We start from the raw sequence: 19,748 nt of genomic DNA, 5'->3' as shown, positions 1-19,748 counted from the left end.
AGACAAATGAAACTACCAAAAGACCATAACTCAAAGATTAGGACCTCCACACCAATTGTAACGCCCTTACCGGCGTCCCCGCACTGTCCTGCTCCCGTCTCCCAGCTGGGACGCCGACATTCTCAACTTCATAGCTCCTCAGTGGTGGCTGCTTTATCCCCTGTCCCTGCCATCGCCTCCTGGGGCCTGCATGCACAGCACAGGCCTCCTGGACGTGCTCTTAGGGCGTGCACATGTACGCACCTTGTCTTTAAGGGCCTGCTCTAAGCTGGAAGTACCTCTCAGTCGGTGGCTGAGAGGAATCAGGTGTTTAAGGCACTTTCCCCTTAAGAGAGGTGCCTGAGCAATGTGATCTATACATTGCTAGTTTTCAGGTACCTTAGTGCTGCAGCTGTTGAGTGCTGTGTTCCACATTGCTAATACCATTCTGTGTTCCAATACCGAACGCATCCGCTGGCCAAGTCTGCTATAACGTCCGCTGCTGCATCGTATCCTATTGGCCAAGTCTGCTATACCGGCTGTTGCTGCATCGTATCCTATTAGCCAAGTCTGCTATACAGGCCGCTGCTGCATCGTACCCTGTCGGTGAAGTCCACTATACCGGGTGCTGCATCGTATTCTATTGGCCACGTCAGCTACACTGGCCACGGCTGCATCGTATCCTATCAGCCAAGTCTGCTATACAGGCCGCTGCTGTATCGTATCCTATCGGTCAAATTTGCTATACCGGCTGCTGCATTGTATCCTATTGGCCAAGTCTGCTATATCGGCTGCTGATTCATCATACCCTATCAGCCAAGTCTGCTATACCGGCTGCTGCTGCATCGTATACTACTGGCCAAGACCGCTATACCAGATGTTGCATCGTATCCTATCGGCAAAGTCTGCTATACCGGACGCTGCTGCATTGTATTCTATCAGCGAAGTCTGCTATACCGGACGCTGCTGCATTGTATCCTATCAGTCAAGCCCGCTGTACCGGACGCTTTTGCATTGTTCCATATCGGCCGAGCCTGCTGCATCAGTCATCCCTGCTGCACCTACCATATCAGTGACTGTCAGTGTCCATGGTGAGAAACCATGGTCAAGCCCATCCATGTGCTGTGGCCCAATGAGTCCACTCCCTGCTCACCTGCACGGGCATTACACCCATGTTATAAGCAACGTAAAGGGAAGATCTGGTGCCACAATGCAAAACCTGTACTGTATCAATGTCTAAGACAAGCAAGTCTGAGTTTATACTCCTCCAGGAGTGTAGGGAGTCAAGTAAAAGTGTCCACTGGCCGTCATTTCCAGCCGCCCCGTCATTTCCAGCTGCCCCGTCATTTCCAGCCGCCTCACACCCACATTTACTTTCTCTCAGTCCCGACACTGGTGATCATTAGAAAAGAAGCGATCTGTAATTATAAAAGTCTGGAGCTACAATGTAACCACAGACCGAAGCAAAAAAGGGAGAGTTCTTGTATCCACAAAAGTTTATTATTCCCCATCTAAAATGACTGCGCCCCCCAGAATTTAAATGACGAGACCAATTTTTTTTTAGTTGCGTTTATCTTTTAAATTTCTGTCTTTAATAAGCCAAGACTTTTCTATGTTCCGGTCTACACATTAGAAGGGCTTTAATTAATGGCAACATTTAATTTATAAACAATAATAAACTTTATGGAACTAACTAAATTAGTGATTCTGCCAATGGCTGTCGTAACTCATCGGCAACATGTGGCTGCTATTGACTGCAGCATCTAAGGGGTTAAAATGAAATGCCGTGATCAGAGTTAGCCACGTCCAGTATCACAGCTTGCATTCATTTTATTGGTGGCCGGACTGCAATACCAGACACATCCTACTGACAAGGGTGGCGCTGTTGTTTCTCATACCCATTAAATTAAGGCAAGAAAAAGTTTACCGTTTTTGAAACTTTCCCCCCCAAAACAGTGGACTGAGAATTGGAAACCGTTAACAAGTAATTATCATATTAGGTGTTTTTCCCTTTGAGGGTGTAATGACTTTATTCACAAAACAATCTAGAATGATTCATGCGGAGCTTGTTAGCAGACGGGTTTTCCAACAATTCTGCAAAAAAAATAAGGCACTTCAAAAAGGTCCCAAGAAACCTCGGACAGGAAGGAATTAAGCTCCACATTATTGCAGAAAACATATTTCTCCAGAGAAGTCACATCAGTATAATTGTAACAAGCTTCTAGGGTAGGAAAGGGTTAAGTGCGAGATGGTGTGTAAATCTCTTAAAGGTCCAGTATTATAGTAGTTATATTCTTGTACATAGGGGCAGTATTATAGTAGTTATATTCTTGTACATAGGGGCAGTATTATAGTAGTTATATTCTTGTACATAGGGGGCAGTATTATAGTAGTTATATTCTTGTACATAGGGGGCAGTATTATAGTAGTTATATTCTTGTACATAGGGGCAGTATTATAGTAGTTATATTCTTGTACATAGGGGGGCAGTATTATAGTAGTTATATTCTTGTACATAGGGGGCAGTATTATAGTAGTTATATTCTTGTACATAGGAGCAGTATTATAGTAGTTATATTCTTGTACATAGGGGCAGTATTATAGTAGTTATATTCTTGTACATAGGGGCAGTATTATAGTAGCTATATATTTGTACATAGGGGCAGTATTATAGTAGCTATATATTTGTACATAGGGGCAGTATTATAGTAGATATATTCTTGTACATATGGGGCAGTATTATAGTAGTTATATTCTTGTACATATGGGGCAGTATTATAGTAGGTATATTCTTGTACATATGGGGCAGTATTATAGTATATTCTTGTACATAGGAGCAATATTATAGTAGTTATGTTCTTGTACATATGGGGCAGTATTATAGTAGTTATATTCTTGTACATATGGGGCAGTATTATAGTAGTTATATTCTTGTACATAGGGGCAGTATTATAGTAGGTATATTCTTGTACATAGGGGCAGTATTATAGTAGTTATATTCCTGGACATAGGGGGCAGTATTATAGTAGTTATAATCTTGTACATAGGGGGCAGTATTATAGTAGTTATATTCTTGTACATAGGGGGCAGTATTATGGTAGTTATGTTCTTGTACATAGGGGCAGTATTATAGTATTTGTTCAAAGGAAAAAGGCTTCTACAAGGATCACACAAACCCATGATGTGTTCTCGGGTATTGCACATAGTAGGAGCAGCAGAATAATCAGGCATTTTGCGGGTGATTACATTGTTGTGATGGGTTAAACGCTTGGAGGGACTGAGCTTTTATTTTAATTGATTACAATGCTCGGCTTCCTGCAGTAAGGCTGCGCTGGATGCAGCAGGTTAAAAATAATTATCTTGCCAACAAAATTGCATGGAGACGTAAAACCGATGGCATTTCACTTAGCAACGTGGACCGGACGCACAATAGTAGCAAATGATTTTACTGGCTCCCCATTGGCTCTTCCAGAGAATAAATGTAATTGCCAAGCATTAACTCTTTTCCTCCCATTTCCTCATTGTGGATGGGCACTTACCGTGGTCGTGGGCAAAGACAAAAAAATTTAAGCCGGATAAGATTTGGGCGAGATCGTCATATCGACAGCAATGCTCCCCGGCACCATGGACCACAAACACCAGCGCCCTGCGGGGGGGAGAAAATGGGAAAGAGGTAAACAAGTAAATTCTGATCCATATACAAATGCAATCGATGACCCGATCCCAACACAGATGCAAGTCCCGACCCGATTCCTACACAGATGCAAGTCCCAACCCGATTCCTATACAGATGCAAGTCCCAACCCGATCCCTATACAGATGCAATCAATGACCCGATCCCTATACAGATGCAATCGATGACCCGATCCCTATACAGATGCAATCGATGACCCGATCCCTATACAGATGCAATCGATGACCCGATCCCTATACAGATGAAAGTGACGACCCGATCCCTATACAGATGCAATCGATGACCCGATCCCTATATAGATACAAGTGACGACCTGATCCCTACACAAATGCGAGTCCCGACCCGATCCCTATACAGATGCGAGTGACCACCCAATCCCTACACAGATGCGACCACCTGATCCCTATACAGATGCGAGTGACCACCCGATCCCTATACAGATGCGAGTGACCACCTGATCCCTTTACAGATGCGAGTGACCACCCGATCCCTATACAGATGCGAGTGACCACCTGATCCCTATACAGATGCGAGTGACCACCCGATCCCTACACAGATGCGAGTGACCACCGGATCCCTATACAGGTGCAAGTGACGACCAGATCCCTATAAAGATACAGGTCCCGACCCGACTGGGGGGCATAGATCCCTATATAGATGTAGGTCCTGACCCAAATGGGGGGGCATAGATCCCTACACAGATGCAGGTTCCGACCCAACTGGGGAGCATAACTCCCTATACAAATGCAAGTCCCGACATCAACTGGGGGGCCATAGATCCCTATACAGATGTAAGTCCCAACCTGACTGGGGGGGGGGGGCATATATCTATATACAGATGCAGGTCCTGACCCAACTGGTGGGCATAGATCTCTATACAGATGCAGGTCCTGATCCTACGGGGGCATAACTGCCTATACAGATACAAGTCCCGTCCCAACTAAGGGGGGCATAGATCCCTATACAGATTCAAGTCCCGACCTCACTGGGGCATAGATCCCTATAACTATGCAAGTCCCGACCCGACTGTGGGGGCATCGATCCCTATACAGATACAGGGCCTGACCCGACTGAAGGACATAGATCCCTATACAAATATAAGCCCTGAGCCGACTGGCGGGGCATAGATCTCCATACAGATGCAGGTCCCGACCCGACTGGGGACATAGATCCCTACACAGATGCAAGTTCCGACCAGACTGGGGGCATAGATCCCTATACAGATGCAGGTCCTGACCTGACTGGGGGCATAGACCCTATGAAGCTGTCAATTCGTAATATTAGATTTCCAGGATTTGTATCTGTGATAAGGGTGCGCAAAGTGATACTTGATACAACTCCAGAATTCTTTGGATCCATTGGCACACGGCTTGCCGTGTATCCTGCAGATGGAGCCGTCTTCTCGTGGTTCTCACAATCCGCGGGTGCCTCCAAGTTTGGGTCAGTAAAATTAGTCCCCGCCCAAAAAAGGACACATCCTTCACACAGCTGAACACGAACTGTTTTCTTTGCATCAATCTGACCCCACAAGCGCAGAGTAATTTGCAGGGTGGGAATTTCCAGCCGGGAACAGATGTCTTTTTGATCTCGGAAAAAAAAAACAAAAACATCCACAGCTCCAATTTTCCTTTAGGAAAAAAAAATAAAACAAAAAGTTGCCTCTCACGTCCCCGTCCCTTCCGCTGCGAACGGGGACACAACAACAGCCACTTATAAATAGCAGATGTCCAGCCTCCGACCTTTCACCGCCATAGTTAACCTTTACATTACCAGGGAGCTCACGCCCCTTCTGAATCCATTGGGTTTTTATCTGCCAATTATGCGAAACACACAATATGGCAGAACATTATGGTTGTCAGACGGTTTTCTTACAGCCAATTGGGCACGGTAGATGTTGCGGAAAAAAAAAAAAGCAAGAAACTTTGGCGCATTTAGGCTTTTTTTTTTATAATTATCCGTTTTATGTGGCTTATTTGGCAACTGGGTGTGGTTTAGTGGAAAAGGGTGTGGCTTAGAGGTGACAATGGACAATTTTGGCAAAAAGTAAATGTCAGGTTACACAAAAGCATCTACAGGTGCACCACATGCATCATTCACATCATTCACCCTGAGCCGCTGTGCAATATTTTGCACCACAATCATCATCCACCCTGAACCGCTTTGCAATATTTTGCACCACATGCATCATCCACCCTGAACCACTGTGCAATATTTTGCACCACATGCATCATCCACCCTGAACCGCTGTGCAATATTTTGCACCACATGCATCATCCACCCTGAACCGCTGTGCAATATTTTGCACCACATGCATCATCCACCCTGAGCAATATTTTGCACCACATGCATCATCCACCCTGAGCAATATTTTGCACCACATGCATCATCCACCCTAAGCCGCTGAGCAATATTTTGCACCACATTCATCATCCACCATGAGCCAGTGTGCAATATTTTGTACCGCATTCATCATCCACCATGAGCCACTGTGCAAAATTTTGCACCACATGCATCATCCACCCTGAGCCGCTGTGCAATATTTTGCACCACATGCATCATCCACCATGAGCCGCTGTGCAATATTTTGCACCACATGCATCATCCACCCTGAGCCGCTGTGCAATATTTTGCACCACATGCATCATCCACTCTGAACCACTGTGCAATATTTTGCACCACATTCATCATCCATGAGCCACTGTGCAATATTTTGCACCACGTTCATCATCCACCCTGAGCCACTGTGCAATATTTTGCACCACATGCATCATCCACCATGAGCCGCTGTGCAATATTTTGCACCACATGCATCATCCACCCTGAGCCGCTGTGCAATATTTTGCACCACATTCATCATCCATGAGCCACTGTGCAATATTTTGCACCACATTCATCATCCACCATGAGCCACTGTGCAATATTTTGCACCACATGCATCATCCACCATGAGCCGCTGTGCAATATTTTGCCCCACATGCATAATCCACCCTGAGCCGCTGTGCAATATTTTGCACCACGTTCATCATCCACCATGAGCCACTGTGCAATATTTTGCACCACATGCATCATCCACCATGAGCCGCCATGAAATATTTTGCACATTTTCCAGACTGTCTAGTTGAAGATTTAACTTTTTAAACAAAGGCCAGAAGGACTACTTCCGCCTCATAGGCTCTATGTTGCTGGCTGCAGAATGAGTTAACTGAGGATCCATCAGTGAGCTCATTCTAAAAGGGGAATTTGTAATTTTCACTGAGCTCCTCCTCGCTTATTTATGACCACATCAAAGTTCAGCTCAACTTTGATGCAGTCTGTGGTTATCAATTGGCATACGAGAATTCAGAAAAAAAAGCAAATAGAAGAGTTATAGTCTCCCCATCAGAATGAGCTCATTAATAGATTGTCAGTTAACTCATTTTGCAGCCAGCAATGCAGGAAACCAAAGCATGTAAAAGCCAATCAGTACAAAATATATTGCATAAATTATTTTTTACCTAAAGTGTATTAAAAAAAATCCCTTAAAGATTTCCCTATCCTTTGAGTGGCCACCATGTAATACTACATTTTCCCTGTAGAGGACACTACAGAGGCAAATTTCAGACATCAGCATAAAAGGGAGTTTCCCAACATCATTAATGGGTATTATCAGATAGGGCTCCTAAATAGAAGCAATTTTGCAATTTATTAATTATTACAATTTTCAGCCGTTCTTTAGATATTAACCATTTTCTTTGTTCTGTTTATAACTCGTTGCCTTGGTTACAGACCACTAAAGACAGGAATAAGTGTTTAAACAGCTCTAGACTGAGATTATAAGCTGGCTTATTATAAAGGCATTGTATGTCCTGATACAAACCCTTTAATGGGCAATTTACTACATGTAAAACTCAGGTGATAGAATTTTAATATACCACACTAGGGAGAAAATATACTGTATATACACTGCAATCCTAGAGAAAAACTGACACTGATGCAGGAGGCACAACTACTCCTCACATACCCTGGCAATTAAGTGTGACGCCCTGACCAAGCCAGGGGTCACAGGCCACTACACCACACGCACCCCACATTCCCTGCAGGTACACCGAAGTCAAAACTAAAATCCTTGTTGCCTTCCTCCAGGGGCTGGTGTCCACACCAGGGGGTGGGCCAGGCGGTTGGCTCCGCCCACCGAGGAGTTCACAGCTCTGGAGGCGGGAAAACCAGGCAGATGAGTGTTAGAGTTGAGAGTAGAAGGAAGTGGTAAAGGAGCAAATGACAGTAGTGGAAGTGACAAGAGAGAGTGACAGCAAGAAGCCTGAAGTTGGTCCGGGTGTGTGCCCCGGACTGAGACAGCAAGGTTGGCAGACGGCGGTGACCGTCTGCAGGAGAGATTGCTCGGAGGTTGCCGAAAGGACCGCAGACGGGTGGTGACCCGGCGGTACCGGAGCGGTATACAAAGAACAGTCAGCACCAGGGCAGGGGCCTTTCGGATCCCGGCAAGGCTAGGAGTCGCCATAATTTGCCAAATCCGTCAGTGAAGGGGACGACTGTCTCCCAACAACCAAGTCCCGATTGAAGGCAACAGTCCGACAGTTAAGGTGAGACACCGCCACCGCCAAGGCACCAGTTTCCCAGGGCCAGCGCCTGCGGGCAAGGGTGGAGCTCTTCCGGCTCATACCCAAGCTGGGGAGCGGGTTACCGGTGGGAACCCATCGCTACCAAACAACTACACATAGGTGCAGGAAAGAGACCGTCACCGTCAACTGCAGGGGAAATCAGCACCGTAACCGTCCGAGGGACCCGTCCAACCAGCCGTTTGTTTACCGAGAACTGTGTCGTGTTTACTGGCTGAGTGAGTACCTCCGTGCCGTGCGGCACAGCGCTGCCCCTGCACCTCCACAGGCCCCATACCCGCCTGTCCACCATCCAATTCCATCACTGGGCCCCGGGATCACCAACCCCTACCCACGGAGGGGCAAAACAACAACTGGCTGCTCCATACCATCACTCCCGGGCTCCCCAGCCAGAGCAGCGGTGGTGTACACTCAATCACCACGACCGTGGGTGGCGTCATGGACAATCAACAATCCCCACAACCAAACCCCTTTCACTCACGGGCGAGGAGCGCCGCTCGAGTCCCCGGGATCCGGCCCATCGCTCGAGCCACCGAGCAGCAGCAGGCCGCAGCAGCCGCGGCAGCCGGACCCGAGCAGTGGGAGAGCGCGGCGTCCCCTCCTCCGCCCGCGACATAAGCATGGTCTTAAAGACAGACCCACCTACTTGGAGCCCAAGATTGGTCCCCGCTGCGTGGCAGTTGATTCTTTTTGCCTTAAAGGGGTTGCTGGGACTTTAATCAGTCAGTACATACATTAACATAACCCTGTATCTGCTCCATCACTCACTATTCGCCACTACTTCGAACCTCACATACAATAATGTGACCACTGCAGGCAATCACTGCCCTCAACAGCGACATTCACATGATGTGGCGATTGGCTGCAAGGATCACATGATTGATGTATATGCCCACTGCAGCTAATCACTGCCCACAGCAGTGACATTCACATGTGGCAATTGGCTGCAAGGATCACATGATTGATGTATATAACCACTGCAGCTAATCACTGCTATCAGCAGCGACATTCACATGTGACGACTGGCTGCAAGGATCACACGATTGATGTATGTGACCACTGCAGCTAATCACTGCTCTTGGCAGTTACATTCATATGTAGCGAATGGCTGCAAGGATCACATGATTGATGTATGTGACCACTGCAGCTAATCACTGCCATCAGCAGCAACCTTCACATGTGGGATGATTGGCTGCCAGGATCACATGACTGATGTATGTGATGTCACCGGTGGGGGCCATTGGCGTGGTTTGGAGACTGAATAGGGGAGCGATGGTTCTTGTTTTCATACGTTTCCTGCTCTCAGCCCATTTCTTAATAATCTCAGACAACTCCTTTCAGGGATTTTCTTTAGAAAATGATAAAAGCAAAGGAAATGTAAATGCTTGTGTTGCATCTGCAGAAGGCGATGGAGCACAGGTGGGAAATGAACATTGCACAGTAGAGTGTTTAAAGCTGCAGCACAATGGCACGCTCTCTAATCTGACAGCTCCACAATGCAATTTAAACATCCATATTGATTCATCCAGCAGCCGGTGAACTACGACGAGGCAGGCACGTGCGATGACTGAATGCCACGCAGGCTTAACCCTCCAAATACCGGATTTACCAGAAGACAACGTTTTGCAAAATAGCTGAGTGGGACATGAATTGGTGCCGGCCGATTTCACCCGCAATTGGGACTTCACCTTCTCATCCGAATCATCTGCAAATATCCTCTAAATATCTAGGAATACGCCGGATCCTGCTTTGGATGTTCCCGTCCCCACGGCTCCATCTTCATTTTTGCCCACATTCCCTAGTTTCTCAGGTGTGGCCCTTGTAAATCCTTTACTACAATGAATGCCTATTCTAAAGCGTCACCCCAATCACCGATTATACCATTCACATATCAAGGTCCCAATCCGTTCCCAAAGGGGTGGCCCAAATATCCATCTCTCTACATTGGATGCTCCCTATAACATCAGTGGTCCAGGGTTTTAGTCATGGGTGAGGGATTGACTCCGGACGCCCCGGCACACTAAATGGAGTACCTGGTCCTGGCTGGGTGTGTGGACTTTCGCCGTGTGGGCTGGTATTCCCTGAAGACCGCATACTGCCGCTGACGCCGGCTGGCCAAGAGTCATACTCACAAGGAGACTAACAGTTGACCTTAGACCCAAACTCTTTATTGTGCGGTTCATTCTCTGTCACAACTTTACGTTGCAGGTAGTGGGCACAATATCTTCCAGGACACTACAGCTTTATTCAGCATTATCAGACACAGTGCAACTTCCCTCTGGGTTGGGTCAGATCCAATGGGCCCAGTGAGTCCCAATGCAACCCAGTCCAGCATTACGATACACCGTGGAGGCCACCTTCCCTTCCTGCAGTCCCACATCCAATCTCTTTAGGGTAAAGCTTTGCTTTCCTGGACATCTATAGGGAAATCACTCGGTCCATTGACTACGCTTATACATTGGTTGACGTTAACCTGGTACCCCGATGATTAAGGAGTTTCACCACTAGAGTTCTGTACCAGTAAAAGTCACCCAATACCTTGCGTAAGAGGTCTTGATGTTGGGTTTTGTCCTCAGACTCCTATAATCTGGGGCCACTCAGTCTGAGCATTAATTTCTAGTCTCATTGATGTTCACACCCTATGTCTCAGGCCACAGTCAAGGTTCACGCTATCTCGCCTTCAGTCTCCTCTCCTTTGCCACAAACCACCCACTGCATGAGACCTTCACGACTGACCAACTACACGTCCATCTCTTTCGCTTGCTAGGCCTTCACTGACTCATCCTAGAATGAACAGTCACTTTCCCTTTCACGTGACCCCTCCCGCTAATTGTGACCCTGCTGTCCAAAGTAAAACCTCAGTATCCTTCAGCTTCCCAACTTGCATGCTTCCTTCGAATGTTGAAGATGATCAGGATAAAATGTGGTTCCTCTGCGCTGCCTCAATGGATAAGAACTGCTTCGTCTCCTATCTCGGTGTGCATCACCTGTGGATCTGCAGAAGCCGGTCACACACGCATCAGTAGTTGGGTCACATACAACCAACCCAGGTGAGGAGATGATAATCTTATCTCTACCCTCAATGGAGAACACAGACAGAAAAGGACCACAGTGCAAGAACAATATATGGGCCCTTTGGAGTCCAAGAGCTCATCATAATGCACAATTCCACCTGCTTTGGAGGTGGATGTGGCCCCCTTACCACCTGGGTCCCTGTGTGGTTGCACAGGTTGCACCAATGATATGTCCACCCCTGACTAACCCTTTTGTAACCAGTTAAGACCCTATTGCGCTGGTTTCCTGCCTTCTTCTACTTCAAACCTTGCATTCACATATCGGAGGAAACCCTATATTGCCTTTTACTACTTTGACATGGATGCTTCCAAAAGCCATTGCACTTGGATCTATATTTCCAAATTTCATTTCCAAGGGGGGGCACTAAATACTCTTTAATCTTTCTGTACTGCATCATTACCCAATACCCCATTCCCCAGAAACTTCTGTTAGTTTGCATCCACACATTTGGGGAAATCGAATAATTCCAAAAAAAGGGGCTCCCATAAATTGCCTTCCGATTGAATTGACCGATTGCCTTCTATAAACCAAATATCCAAATTCCAAAAGGAGCCCTCGATACCCCTTTTTATTCCTACACTCCGTCTTACTGTAATTCCTGGATCCAGAAGGTTCCACCTAGTGATTCCATACATTGGGGTGAAGAGTAGAGGTGGGTGGTCACCAAAAGAGTTCCCTATAATTGCCATCCATCTCCCTAAATTGGTTCCACACTATACAGTAACCCATTGCATTTAGGTCAATACCCTGCAATTCCCATGAGAGGACCATAATACCCTTCAGTTTTCTTACATTGCATGCTTACTCCAAACTATGGTCCTTGAAGCCTCTTAGCTTTGCATCCACACATCAGGGGTTCCTTATTCCCGAAGAAGGTCCACCAAATACTGTCCTAAAGTGTTTGCAACTAGATCAAAATCCTCAAATTCCAAAAAAAAGGAGCTTGTGATATCCTTTGGTCTCCTACGATTACTCCAAATCCTGGTCCCCAGAAGCCCCCATCTTTGGTATCACATTGGGGGGGGGTCACCTGATTCCAAAAGGAGTTGCCCTGAATTAATGGTCTCCAGATCCAAATTCCCGAATCCCTCCTAACTTCAATACTCTTGCCCTCAACTCCAATTTGGATCACCCTATATGGGGTCCCCTAATTCCCAAAGAGTGCCCCATATCTTGTCTCCTGCAACGAGCGATCACTTGTCTTTGGACTAAAAAGGGAAGAAGAACTTCAATGCTGTTATTATGTAAAAAAACAAAAGAAGGAAGTGGCTTCTCCGGGCTCCATAAACTGGTAATATTCCTGGATCTGGGGGGGGAGGGGGAGCGTCAGTCAATTTATTTCTGCACACATATCAATTCTGGAGGCGCCGCAGGAATCAGCGATGTGACGGACAGCTCCTGTCTTGAGTCTTTCCATCAGGATCTACACAGAATCAGCTCAGCCGTGGAGGTGTGACCTTGAGCGAACGCGGTGACCTTGCCTTGCTCCACCTAAGGTCACTCCGCCAGACATTCCTCCGCACTTGTCTAAATAAATGTATGTTTGTTTGGTTTTTATAATCCTTTGAAGCTCCGCTGCCGGTATATATAGCCCGCTCCTCTGCTCGCTGACGGGAGATGCACCTGTCTTCTTATACATAGGGATGAAGGACATTTTCTGGTTGCAAATATATTCAGAAGAATTCATCCTGTTGCAATTTACCCTGGGATGAAAATCCATTCTATACAAGCAAGAAAACCTTCCTGCACAAAGAGAACCACAAGGCCCAGCTTTTTACCAGATTTATACAGTGGATATAATGGCGATTAGCGCACAGTGCCAAAATAATAGTACTATGCAGAACGCTGCGCAAAAGGTAAAAAATGACATACAGCACCCAGACAGTGGATATAGCCAGTGCCGTATCACAGGGGGCGGTTGGCCTGGGTGCAACAGTCTATAGGATTGCAAAAGTTTGCCACCCCCCCTCCAAGTTGCTTCTACAAGCGTCCAGCATTTTTGACTGATCATACCCGCAAGTGTACCAAGACGGAAAAATCCAGCAGCCGCAAATAGTTGGCTAAATTTTAAAAGATAGCTTTAATATTGTTTATTAATGGTCTCCTCCTTCCAAAAGGAGTTGCCCTGAATTAATGGTCTCCAGATCCAAATTCCTGAATCCCTCCTAACTCCATACTCTTGCCCTCAACCCCAATTTGTATCATCCTATATGGGGTCCCCTAATTCCTGCAAGTGTGCCTGGAGTTTGTCATCATCTGCTGCGCGCTGCATAGGCAGCAACCAAAGCTCAGTGAGCTTTGTCATCTCAGTCGCCGCCCATGCGGAGCGCAGCAGCCAATGACAAGCTCATCTCCTCTGCTACGCTCTGCATAAACAGGGTCAGGTAAGGACAGCACGAAATGTAGGCCGCATTGAATCAGAATGGTTTTCATTTATTATTGATTAGCTGCTTTTATATTTTTTTTTTACATTTTTTCTAATCTTAACTGGAGCAAGGATTAGTGTCACGGGTTACAGACAGTCATGTAGTTTCTGGCAATAGAAGATCACAGTGTTTGGCTGCGCAAAATGCTCTCCGACTTTCTATTGTTCCTTCTGTCAGAATTCATTGTACTAGGTAGCTTTCCTGCTGGATTTAATTTCTTCCCTTTTAGGACCCAGGGAAACTAAACTTCTGTCCAGCTGCTAATTATCAGTATCCTCCATGTGCTTATATATCCCATCTTCCCTGGACTGGTGCTGGTGATATTATTCAGTTCATTCAAGCTCTGGTTGCAAGCAGGTGGCTTGTGCTCCTCTGTGGTATTGTTGCTGTAACTTTACTAACTTCTACGTGAGTCCTCTAATGATAAGTAGTTCATGCTTTTTCCCCTTGTGTCTTCTACAGTGTTTAATGGGGATGATGAAGAGCTCATGCCATCTGTTCCCTATTTAGGGTCCAGCAATAGGGATATCTAGGGTCAGGTATCCGGCTCGGCGCATAGGTGCGCATCCTATCTAGGGTGGGGAGGGACCCCAGGGACTAGCTGTAGCTTTGGTCAGGGGTCACCATCTACCCCTTCCCTAGACACAGGGTTTCCCTTCCCTTTCGCTTGGTACTTCCCTGTAACTAGCGTGACAGTTAGGGATTGCTGTAGGGTTAGGCTTCTGGATAATTTTAGGGATAGGGCTAGGGTAATACATTGTTACATAAAAAAAAAAGTATAATTTTTTATTATTAAAAATTAAGCAAAAAGCACAAAAAAAGATAGAAAGTCAAATCACTAAGTACATCAGTACTTTCCTCCTATTACAATACAGGTGAATGGGGGATAAGGGATACAATACTGTCCTGGTGGAAGGAATTTAGGGAGCGCTAATGGGTAAAGAGGTGCAAAATGCTTACTATGCCCCGGGCGCTTGCAAATCATGGATATAATACTGGATATGGTGCACAGGTATTTAGGACTTAGCGCATGAAGTGTAAAAGTAAGAGATGTCATACAGTACCCAGATAAGTACATGCAGGTCCCAGATTGTGGATATAGTGCACAGGTGGTTAGCACGCACAGTGCCAAAATAACAGCACTATGCACAGGCTCAGTGCCAATGCAAAGAATACAGTAACCAGATAGTGAGGACAAAGTAGTACCAAGGTAAACTGTGCATAGTTAGCACATTCAGTGCCAAAATTAATGGCACCACACAGTACTCAATTAGTGACCACAGTTCCAAGCCAAAAATGACACACAGTACCCAGATAAATAGTGGCTATTGTATACAGGTGGATGGCACACATGCAGCCAAAATAAAAGCACCATACAGTACTCAGGTGTATAAAGTGCTAAATAAAAAGAAAAAGCCAGATAGTGCTCAGATAAATAGTGGCTATTGTACATACACTACAATTCAAAAGTTTGGGGTCACCCAGACAATTTTGTCTTTCCATGAAAAATCAATTTACAGCAATTCCAGCTTTGTAGACCTTTGGCATTCTAGCTGTTAATTTGCGGAGGTAATCTGGAGATATTTCCCCCCATGCTTCCCCCTCTCATAAGTTGGATTGGCTTGATGGGCACTTTTTGCACCATACGGTCAAGCTGCTCCCACAACAGCTCTATAGGGTTGAGATCTGGTGACTGGGCTGTCCACTCCATAACAGATAGAATACCAGCTGCTGCTTCTTACAAATGTAATGCTCCAGATTCTCAAGTAGCTCAAAGGAAGGCCAGTTTTATAGCTTCTCTAATCAGCAAAACTGTTTTCAGCTGTGCTAACATACTTGCACAATGGTTTTCAAGGGATTTCTAAACATCCATTAGCCTTCTAACACACTTAGCAAACACAATGTACCATTAGAACACTGGAGTGGTGGTTGTTGGGAATGGGCCTCTATATACCTATGTAGATATTGCATTAAAAAACATGTTTGCAGCTAGAATAGTCATTTACCACATTAACAAGGTATAGAGTGGATTTCTGTGTAATTTAATGTTAGCTTCATTAAAAAAAAAAAAAAAAAAAAGAAGTGCTTTTCTTTCAAAAATTAGGAAATATCTAGGTGACCCTGACATAAATATTATATTATTTATAATAATAATAATAATAATAATAATAATAATAATACAGTATTCAGGTGTATACCAGATAGTGCCCAGGTGAGTAGTACACATGCTCGGAGCTATAGCAATGCCAGAAATATCCCTTAACCTTGTTTGCAGTGATGCAAGCTGTAAGATATTTTTTTGTACGTGAGCAGAATCCCCCCCGCCCCCCCAAAAAAAATAGTGACTTTGGCAGATCTTCACCCACTATCAGGGCTGGACAGCAGAAAGCTCCGACCACAGAGCAATGTAGGAGGATTCCTCAACGCTCTTATCCACCGCAGCTTTTGCAGTTACAACAGAAACATCAAGTTGCATCCAGTTCCTAAAAAGTTAACCAATACAGTACCCAGAATAAATTTTGCAAGACACTACTAAGATCGTGAACACCATACAGCGCCCAGATAAACAATGCCCAATATATGGATCTCATTGGACAACAAGATCTAGGGCTCCCATAGACGTCACCATTGCAAAGGACGAGAGGAGGAAATGCTCCTGACGACTCCAGGACAAGATCCCAGAAATCAAACACTATCAGCCCAACCCTAAAGTGACAAGATGTCTACAAGACCGGCCTATTGTTAATCTGATGGTTAGCGGGACGATTTAGCAGCTGATAATTGTATCCGGCACGTTCCTGGAATGCGATTCCTCTCGTCGTGACCCTCAGATATGTACGTCTGGTTATTATATCCCATCTGGAGTCGGCATGTAGCGCTGTCAGGCTGAGCTAACGCGCTTCGGAGAATTAGGCAATAAATTTACCTAGTTGGGTGCGACTGTGTATGATGTCACATCAGGGGCAGAGGTACGGAATTGGGGGGGGTATACACTCATTAAATAGCCAAAGAACCACAATGTGTTCACGCTGCACCTGAATCTCAATGGGCAAAGTGTAATGCTCGATTTGCCCTATGGAGGCGCTGCAGGAAATCGGAGCACTTGGTGTCTCCAGCTAATTTCCAAGGTTCCTTAAGATCAGTTTATTTTTAGGGGATCACCATATAATCACCAAGGCTCCTTAAGGTCCAGTCACACTAAGCAACTTACCAGCGATCCCAACAACGATAGGGATCGCTGGTAAGTTGCTAGGAGGTTGCTGGTGAGATGTCACACTGCAACGCTCCAGCGATCCCACCAGCAACCTGACCTGGCAGGGATCGCTGGAGCGTGGCTACACGAGTTGCTGGTGAGCTCACCAGCAACCAGTGACCAGCCCCCAGCGCCGCGTGGAAGATGCTGCGCTTGGTAACTAAGGTAAATATCGGGTAACCAACCCGATATTTACCTTGGTTACCACCGCACAGAGCTACACGTGCAGAGAGCAGGGAGCAGCGCACACTGAGCGCTGGCTCCCTGCTCTCCTAGTTACAGCACACATCAGGTTAATTTCCCGATGTGTGCTGTAGCTACATGTGCAGAGAGCAGGGAGCAGCGCACAATGCTTAGCGCTGGCTCCTTGCTCTCCTAGTTACAGCACACATCAGGTTAATTTCCCGATGTGTGCTGTAGCTACATGTGTAGAGAGCAGGGAGCAGCGCACACTGAGCGCTGGCTCCCTGCTCTCCTAGTTACAGCACACATGGGGTTAATTTCCCGATGTGTGCTGCAGCTACATGTGCACAGAGCAGGGAGCAGCGCACAATGCTTAGCGCTGGCTCCTTGCTCTCCTAGTTACAGCACACATGGGGTTAATTAACCCGATGTGTGCTGCAGCTAAATGTGCACAGAGCAGGAGCCAGCACTGACAGTGAGAGCGGCGGAGGCTGGTATCAAAGGTAAATATCGGGTAACCAAGGACAAGGCTTCTTGGTTACTGTCACAAACCACCGGGGGGCTCACTCAGAAATCCCCCCGCGCTGGCTACCAGTACGTCACAATCGGGGGGTAACAAGTGGGGGTCACCCCTCCTTTATACCTCCCGACCGACAGACAGAGCACGTGACGCGCTCTCTAGCGCCCCTCTTATAGTCAGGCCAATTATGGAATTGCCCGACAATAAGCAAGGAGGCCGCTATACTACTTATGCCGATTATTGAAGGGTCCCCGGTGAGAGTAGGGTATATATTCCCCCGACCTCCGCGGGCGGAATATATAAAATCTCCCCGAATCTCACTGGCCTCCCCACAATAATCCTTGGCACAATTCGCTGCCACCAACCGATTTACGGTAACTATTAGCCGAACACACAGACGTGGGATTCAAGATCGAGATAACAGAACAGCCCAAGATTAATTATATAATTTAATCAGCCTAAAGCACACTAGAAACTACAATATATACAATAGGGAATCTACAGAATATACATAGGTCAGAGTACAGTTACAATCAAAGCATGGGTTACAAACAGGTATGCAATTTGATCAGTTACCTTGTGCGTCTGGCCACAGGGGGGCGCTGTAGACCAGGTTTCTAGGAACTCCCACAGATGTTTCCTGCACGTGACCCCCAGCGAAAGAACACTGGAAAATGGCCGAAGTAGGGTTATCAACCTGGGCAAATCCAGGTCCCCTCCTACCTTCGTGACCTCACAGGGAGCACTGCTCCACCCCTGGCTTGAGTTATGGACAATATCCCAACATGGAATATGGGCCATAACTTTGCCTGGGAGCGTCGTAGGCGGACGCCAATGCTCTCATTGTGACAGTTATGAATTTAGCTACAGAACGAGGGGACTCATGACCTGTCTGCCAGTTCCCCATTGGCTGATATCACGCCTGGGGCATTTCCCAATGTCCTGCTCCCATAAAAAGGGTGTGCCGGCATCGTCCGCATGCGGAGACACCATTTTTATGGTTGCCATATTTATCGGAAATATGGCTTGCGAGATATGAACCATTTTTTACTGGAGTCGTTCTGTCTGGCTATTTCCATAGCCTTGCTAATGAGATACAACTCTTGTTACAGGGTGACGGCAGGGAGTCATCCTGTGTCCATTGTTCCCACACCACCTCATTTCCATATCACAGGACATGGCCATGGAGGTGTAAGTGGAACACTGAGAACAAGAAGGGAGGGGGCACTGCCAGGGAGTGATGAGGGACTATGACTGGAGTCATAATTCATCTTCATATCCCGGGATTTGCCTCACAGTTACCCGATGTTTACATTGGTTACCAGCCTCCGCAGAAGCCGGCTCCTGCTGCCTGCACATTAGTTGTTGCTGTCTCGCTGTCACACACAGCGATCTGTGCTTCACAGCGGGACAGCAACAACTAAAAAATGGCCCAGGACATTCAGCAACAACCAACGACCTCACAGCAGGGGCCAGGTTGTTGCTGGATGTCACACACAACAACATCACTAGCAACGTCACAAAAGTTGTTCGTTAGCAGCGATGTTGCTAGCGATGTTGCTTAGTGTGACCGGGCCTTTAAGATCAGTTTATTGAAGTGTGCTGTAGATAAGAAGCGCAGATAGGGTCTTATCTGGTGGGATTTGACAAGATTAACAGCTAAGGTACTCACCTGTAGAAGTTGTGCCAGTCACAACTCCTACATAGGCATAAAATGGCTTCTGCTGCAGCCCCGGAATGACGTATCACAGATGTGGAAGAAGGAAACCGGGATATGCCGCTCTGACATCAAACATCCATCCAGAAGTTGATTAATTTCTTTTTTATTTAATCAGGTCTACGCGTTTCGGAGGACGTAGTCCTCTTCAGGACAATTATTAAAGAAAAATCAAACTCTTATTTAATCATGTCTACGTGTTTCGGAGGATGCAGCCTCCTTCTTTAGGACAATTATTGCAGAAAAAAATCAACCTTAGGCTACTTTCACACATCAGGTTTTTTC

At 46.3% G+C, this 19,748-nt stretch overlaps 1 protein-coding gene across 2 annotated transcripts in view; it reads right to left on the bottom strand.

Moving 5' to 3' along the window:
- The window catches only part of MGLL (monoglyceride lipase), a 125,678-nt gene that overhangs the window by 33,558 nt on the left and 72,372 nt on the right, over positions 1 to 19,748 (bottom strand). For both annotated transcript variants that reach the window (XM_075321514.1, XM_075321513.1), the window contains one exon: positions 3,519 to 3,625. In XM_075321514.1, the coding sequence (XP_075177629.1) occupies positions 3,519 to 3,625 (107 nt within the window). The remainder of the gene's footprint in view (positions 1 to 3,518; positions 3,626 to 19,748) is intronic.

The sequence above is a fragment of the Anomaloglossus baeobatrachus genome, chromosome 8 (assembly GCF_048569485.1).
Source record: "Anomaloglossus baeobatrachus isolate aAnoBae1 chromosome 8, aAnoBae1.hap1, whole genome shotgun sequence".
In the NCBI taxonomy this organism is placed as follows: Eukaryota; Metazoa; Chordata; class Amphibia; order Anura; family Aromobatidae; genus Anomaloglossus; species Anomaloglossus baeobatrachus.
This window is presented reverse-complemented; position numbering and strand designations above follow the sequence as displayed.